General features: G+C 44.7%; 1 protein-coding gene across 1 annotated transcript; it reads left to right on the plus strand.

Annotated features, from left to right (window-relative positions):
• The first annotated feature begins 1,652 nt into the window (after nt 1–1,652).
• Nucleotides 1,653–6,789, plus strand: MCL1 (MCL1 apoptosis regulator, BCL2 family member). Its single transcript, XM_075283112.1, has 3 exons — nt 1,653–2,159; nt 4,812–5,059; nt 6,314–6,789. Exons 1-3 carry the CDS (start codon nt 1,727–1,729, stop codon nt 6,428–6,430), a joined length of 798 nt encoding a protein of 265 aa, XP_075139213.1. The 5' UTR covers nt 1,653–1,726; the 3' UTR covers nt 6,431–6,789.
• The last annotated feature ends 557 nt before the right edge of the window (nt 6,790–7,346 follow it).

A 7,346-nucleotide genomic window follows, 5' to 3' on the forward strand; every position in this document is an offset into this window, starting at 1 on the left:
GTGGGGCCACTGTGGAGTATATAATACAGTATTGGGGCCATTGTGGAGCATATTATACTGTGTGTGTTTGGGGAGGCACTGTGAGGCATATTATACTGTGTGTGTGTGCGTAGCACATTATACTGTGTGTGTAGCACTGTGGAGCATATACTGTGTGTGTAGCACTGTGGAGCATATTATACTGTGTGGGGGCCACTGTGGAGCATATTATACTGTGTGTGTGTGTGTGTGTGTAGCACATTATACTGTGTGTAGCACTGTGGAGCATATACTGTGTGTGTAGCACTGTGGAGCATATTATACTGTGTGTGTGTGTGTGTGTGTAGCACATTATACTGTGTGTAGCACTGTGGAGCATATACTGTGTGTGTAGCACTGTGGAGCATATTATACTGTGTGGGGACCACTGTGGAGCATATTATACTGTGTGGGGGCCACTGTGGAGCATATTATACTGTGTGTGGGCTTTGGGGAGCAATATTATACTGTGTGTGGGGGGGCACTGTGAAGCATATTATACTGTGTGTGTAGCACTGTGGAGCATATTATACTGTGTGTGTAGCACTGCGGAGCATATTATACTGTGGGGGGGCACTGTGGAGCATATTATACTGTGTGTGTAATACTGTGGAGCATATTATACTATGTGGGTAATACTGTGGAGCATATTATACTGTGTGTGGGGGGGTGGTGCTGTGGAGCATATTATACTGTGTGTGTGTGGGTTTGTGCTGTGGAACATATTATACTGTGTGTGTGTGGGGAGGGGTGCTGTGGAGCATATTATAATGTGTGTGTAATACTGTGGAGCATATTATACTGTGTGTGTGTGTGGGGGGGGTGCTGTGGAGCACATTATACTGTGTGGAGGCCACTGTGGAGCATATTATACTGTGTGTGGGGCTTTGGGGAGCATATTATACTTGTGTGTGTGGGGGGGGGCACTGTGGAGCATTTTATACTGTGTAGGGCCCCTTCAGTCTTCACATCACACACCATCTATGTATTGTTTACACGTCGGGCACTGCGCACGCACCGAATTCTTGAAAACTGCAGTTATGGTTACTAAAGCTGTATCCCTTTCATAGAACTTAAGATACCGCTGCAGTAACCATAACCTGTCACTATCAGGGTGGGAGAATATGGGGCCCCTGGCCAAGGTTTGCACTGACCCGCAAGACTAGGTATGTCAGTGTAAGCGACGGTCAGTAGTAATGTAATTCCATTCACTAATATTAGCAAGAAGGTCGCAGGGTGAACCAGGGATCTTCGGTTGCACACCAAATTTACCATGTAGCCCTATGTGACCACAACTGTGTACATATAGCTGATCCATGTACATAAGAGGGTGTTTATTCGGGCTCACGCCTTTATTTACCAATATTTCTAATAATTGTGTTTACAACTATGACATCATAGGATGAAGATGACGTCACCCATCCTGGATTTCCTCTTATCAGCCGCTCATGTCCGGTTATTACACGTTACATTAGATTTTCTCATGTCGTCACATCTCGGGCAGCTCCCTGGGAAACCTAAAGTGATTTTCCAGTAAATTTCCGTCCTGACTATATATGGTTCGGGGGCGCGGCCGTCGGGCATGACGTAGGAGGCGGGGTCCTCTTTTGCCTTAGTGTGGCCTGCCTCAGCGTTCATTCCGTTCAGGCGTCGACTCAGAGAGGATATCAGGGCTAGGTAACGTACGGAGTCTATTGTAAGGACGAAGATGATGAACCCCGCCATGATTCGGAAGCCCGCCGCCGGTATTATGCCCTATTTATACACCGCCGGCGGGGGCGCTCTCCTACCCAAGGACGGCCAGGTGGTCCCGCTCATGGAACTGGAGAAGGAGAGCTGGGAGCGGCGGCAGCTGCAGGGCTACAACACGGACGGCTCCTTACCGTCCTCACAGTCCGAGCTGGACGAGGATGAAGACATGGACGTACAGTCTGACTCCAGGGGCTCCACCTCTCCTCCGCTCACCCCTACCTCCGACTACGGCCGCGACTTATTATACCTGGAGACCCAAAGGCTGCTGCACCATATGTACCGGGAATGGGCCGGGGATATGAAGATGGAGGGCAGCAGCCCTAAAGCTCTGGCCACGCTGCGGAGACTAGGGGCCGAGATCAACGAGAAGCACAGGATAGCCTTTCAGGGTGAGACTCTGCTCCTTCTTCGCTGCAGCGGCCATTTTGTTTTATATTTTATTTTATCATAACGTACGCTTGTGACATTGTGGTGAACCCCCCCCTCTTCTAGTGCATTTGGTATGCTCCTTACAGTTGTAGCTTATGGTTGGCGGTCTAGTCTAAACGAGCAAAAGGGGGGTGTAGATGTGTCAATGCCTTACAGTAATCCATTACCCCGTTTGTGCATTTGGTATGCTCTTCACAATTGTTCTATATGGCTGGCGGGCTAGTGTAAATTAGCAAAGGGGGTGTAAATACGCATATTAATTCCTCCCTATTTATGCATTTGGTACGCTCTTCACTAATGTGCTGTTTAACCGGGGGGGCTAATCCAATTGTGCATAATAGGGGTGCACTAGTTAAAAATCTCTACATAGCAATTTACACCTATTTTTGCATTTGGTATGCACTTTATTAGTGTATTATATACCTAGCAGGCTGGTCCATTTTGGCAAAATAGGGGTGCACGGAGGATATGGTATTTCCGCCTGTCTTTGTCAGTTTCATCGGAGGCTGCTGCTTTGCATAAAGCTGTGCTTTCTACATAATGGCCAGGGCCTGGGCTGCCAGCGCTGCACTCGGTGCTCATGTCAGTGCAGAGCAATGTCTACGTGGTGCTGTGCACACACACACACACACAGCTCCGCCTCGCTCTGTTTGTTCTTCTCTACACCTGGCTGTAAAGCATTTGGCTGCTGAGCGAGTTTTTTTTTGCCTCGTGAGGTGACTGACTTGGTAATGAAGGGTTAATGAGTAAACGTTCGGTCTATTTGAATTTTCCAAGCTTTATTTCTATAGTTGCACACAGCCTCCCTGTGTGCTGTGTAAAATTTGAATGAAAACAGCTTTATTTCTTGTCTGTCGTGCAGAATTTGAATTCCTGTAGCTTTATTGGTTGTTAAAATCGATTATTTTCTATTAAATTTGAATCTTTATAACTTTATTTGCTGTTTTGGATTGAATTTGCCTTTCAGTAGCTTTATCTGTACGTTTATATTAATGTGGTTGAATTTCAGCAGCTTTATTTAGATTGCACGGTATAAATTTGTCCCTTTTGACCTGGCAAGCCATGCTGGGAGTTGTAGTCTGGTGTTGTCTGGCACAGGGACTAATACAGTACATCTTATCGCAGCTGGAATATCATCCGATAAGTCCTTTGGTTCCTGCCAGACTGGAAAATTCCAGACCCGATATGTTTTATGACTCGATCTGTTGCCCTTTAACCCCCGTCTTCCGACTGGATCCCTGCCGTTTAGTGAAGTTTGCCCCCAAAATTTCAGCTCTGACCAGCAGTAACCCCGTCTGTTTTGCAAGCTGCATCCTGTTTGAATTCTTGTATAATTTATGAGAGTCCCCGTTGAATAATGTATTATTCCAGCCCGCCCTCCCCCCGCTCCACATTCCTATTGATTTGTGGTATTTTTCCAGAACAGACTGGAGATCTGGCAGTTACAGCGAGAACGTAACCACTTCAGTTACATCCTGTTTGGTCAGGGCCACAGATGGCGGAGACCCCAACGATAACGGATCTGTTCTTTAGGCCCTAGAATTCAATATAGACAGGACCATATTCTTTCTTTTAAGAAATAAGCTTACGCATGAGCTGCAATACCTGACACAGCCTGTAGGCAAGGGTGGTGCTGTTTTAGTGGCAAGAATGCTAGATTTTTTTAATTTATTTTTTGGCTATGCCTTTAATGGTTTAAAGGGGTCGTGTTGGTGACAGAATATGACTTACTATGGTCTATAGATGCTTTTAAAAGCAATTTTTGTGAATCTTCCTGGAATGGGATATATTGCAGGTTGCTTTTTTTTTTTTAATACTTCTTAGGCTGATGATGGTTTATGTATAAGAAGCCAGAATTTGTTTCAGGAAAGGGGCCCTGTGGGTCTTTGTACTAAACCAACCACCTGGCTCTGTAGTTCACAGCTGCCTTCACCAGTCTCTATGCCTCACAGCTGAAATCCACTCAGTATATACAGGCCGTATTGTGGCCATCTTTCAGGCAGTGTACAGTCATATAATGTGAGTCAATCACAAGGGTATGAAGTTCACTGGTCAAATAGTCAGATGAAGAAGCTTAGAGGAAAGCTTCGAAACGTTATATTCTGTCATCATTATGAGTTAGCCATTAAAAAAGGTATAATCTACTGAAGACTTGCAAAGTTTTTTTTTTTGTTTTTTACATTTTATAACCACTGGCTAACACGGTACCAAAACAAACATTTTCATGTTACCATCCTGGAAGAGTCCAGGAGCCTGTGTGCAGTGGTGTCAGCTATGTTGGAGTTCAGATTAGACTCTATGATGGTCTTTACTCTTGTGGAATCTGGTGGTCTCTCCTCTTGAGGATGGTCTGAGCATGGCGGAGTAGAGGTCTGACTCTGTAATGGGTCTTGGCTCTGGATCTTTATTCATAAGCCCCTTAATTGGGGCATTTTATGGACTGGTGTCATCCTGTAGTGTCCAGTGGCTTTTGCCCGACCCTCATGAACTAGAGTCTGTTTTGTACGCTGCATGAGCACCTACTTGCCATACCCGCTTCAATGTCCTTATTGTAGACCAGAACCTACAGGAATATGGGTCATTGGAATTCATTTGGCTTTTCTTTCCTCCAGGCATGCTACAAAAGTTGTCCATAGAACATCCTGAAGATATCCAAAAGCTCTCAGAAGTACCGTCCATGGTCTTCAGCGACGGGGTTACGAATTGGGGCCGCATAGTCACCCTGATAAGCTTTGGAGCTTTCGTTGCTAAATATTTGAAGAGCGTACACATGGAAAACTGCATTGACTTGCTAGCTGACAACTTCACAGAGTATCTCATGACCCACAAGAGAACATGGATAGCAGAGCACAATGGCTGGGTGAGTAGTGTGCGCTACGTGGCGGTCAGCCATACTGGATAGAAGATAGAAACTAAAAATGGGTTTTATAAATTCTGTTTTTCAGCATCTCCTTGCTATGCTGAGATCAGATCGATGGAAGATATAGGCCGGAACATGAGGCTGCAATACTGAGAGATTCTGAGCACGTTTCCTGTCGTTGGTGCTGAAATATCATGGAGGCCTTGAGTAGATCTAAAGGAGTTTTCTCTCAAAAGCAACTTATTTCATAGGGGAAAATCAAATCCATCTGCCCTCACTTATCAGAAGAATGGGGTCACCCCTCCATTCATTTCAATGGGAGATGGCAGTGCTGTACTCTGGCTATGTCCAGACTTCTTATTGAAATGAATGGAGGGGTTCACATACTGCCCGATCACCACTCCATTCAGAACAGGGGACAGAATTCACCCGTTCTCCTGAGTGGCCGGGCCCTCACTAATTTGCAAGATTTCCCCTATCCTAATAACGTGAGAGAAACTTGTTTTCAGAGGAAAACTCCTTTAAATCCATTTCGTTGTTATTACGTAGATGTGCAAGCCCCATAGTGAAGTAGCATGGCGGTATTATATTATGTATCTGTAGCTTTACTTGGGGCCAAAGATATTGGATTCATATCCATCCAGAGACTCCATGATAACATTGCACTTGACAGAACGATTCACTAGTGCAGCGTCAGACATCATATGGTCATATCTAGGCTTGGACACAAGGTATTAGAATACGATATTCACATTGTGTAGGTACATTAGAGCCTCGAATTCTGGTAAGATCCTTTAAAAGCATATGCTAGTCTTGGCTAGGAGCCGATAGCCCATTATCCTTCGCATTCTAGTCTTGTGTCGATTGAACTTAAAGGGGTTGTTCCATTAAGGACACTTATACCCTATGTAAGTATATAGTCTCTCTGGGCTATTCTGTGGCTAGGGGGAAGTGTCCTTATTGCCACAACCCCTATCATGGCGTTATTTGGCGACCCATGAAGCTAACCTTAGGATCAGGCAGTGCTAGCTCTATGGCGCACATCTTGATGTCAGGACGCAAAAGAGACCTTCAGTGATCAGAAGTCTACCTGGATAGGATTAGATAGCTAAGATGTACCGAACATGGAGATCCCCTCGAAGTATATGTTGGACTCCTCTCTATAGCAGGACACGTCCTTGTTTCTGCCATTGGACTATCAGTGTTTTCATGGCTTGTGCCGACTATCTAACCGAGCTTCCCTTTATTTTCCAGGACGGCTGTGTCGAATTCTTCCACGTTGAGGACTATGAAAGTGGACTAAGAACTGTACTGATGGCCTTCGCCGGCGTAGCGGGTCTCGGAGCAAGCCTGGCCTACATGATCCGGTGAACGTCTTATTTTATTCTCTGTTTTTAAGAACTTTATTGGTAATTCAATCTCGATTACCACATGCGATTCCTGACGGTGGCCCGAGTAGTCAGGACTGAAAAGTGATCCCTCGCCCCCCCCAATTCAAGGTCATCAGAAGGTCATTAAAGTGGACGGCTTGGGCTTGCCGACGTACCGAGGAAGAAAAGGTGTATTTTTTTTTTTTTTTGCCGTCTTTGATAGGAAGGTAGCATGTAAATTGTCAAATCTTTATATTTTTTTTTTCCGATAAATAAATTAATATATTTTCACAAAAGGTGTGAAAATTGTGTTAAATGAATAGCACAATGTTGGCTTTTAACACTTCTGGTGCCCAATAAGCGCTAACCCAGTAACCCCGGCGCCAGCAGCGTTGAGACCCAATCGCTTGTACTCCTCATTGGTATTTTACCCCTTCCAAAAGTTGTGATTAGAATGTAAATAGTTTTTTTTACAATTTTGTGTAAATGTTGTACAAACTGTATAATCTAGAGCGATGTACAATAACTTAACTTGCTATAAAAAAAAAAAAAAATGAGAAAAAAAAAGCACAGAAATAAAATCTTTATCGGCCACTGTTCACTGGCCAAAATTGGGGAGCGTTGAGAGTGTCGAGAGGAAGGCACTTTGGATTCTCGTCTTCTATGTCGAATGTTGAGCTTGGCGAAAGTGAAATCTCGAAAGGCTTCTGAATAGAAGACAAAAAGTTGTGCAGGATTAGAGAAGTATGGCTGCATGCTTTCTGAAACAGCGCCACCCTCGCCCACAGGCTGTGTCTGGTATTGCCACTTAGAGTTGTAATACTCCATACGACCTGAAGGCAGGGGCGGCGTAGTTTATGGAAGAAGGCAGCTATATTTTTCTATTCATGAACAAACTCTTTAAATTTATTTTTTTT

The sequence above is a fragment of the Leptodactylus fuscus genome, chromosome 7 (genome assembly GCF_031893055.1).
Source record: "Leptodactylus fuscus isolate aLepFus1 chromosome 7, aLepFus1.hap2, whole genome shotgun sequence".
NCBI lineage: Eukaryota > Metazoa > Chordata > Amphibia > Anura > Leptodactylidae > Leptodactylus > Leptodactylus fuscus.

What these genes read in the sequence shown, in the direction of transcription:
- MCL1 (XM_075283112.1), top strand. Translation starts at nt 1,727, where the DNA reads ATGATGAACCCCGCCATGATTCGGAAGCCCGCCGCCGGTATTATGCCC. An exon ending in GCACAGGATAGCCTTTCAGG is followed by an intron (nt 2,160 to 4,811) that starts GTGAGACTCTGC and finishes TCTTTCCTCCAG; the next exon opens with GCATGCTACAAAAGTTGTCC. An exon ending in TAGCAGAGCACAATGGCTGG is followed by an intron (nt 5,060 to 6,313) that starts GTGAGTAGTGTG and finishes TTTATTTTCCAG; the next exon opens with GACGGCTGTGTCGAATTCTT.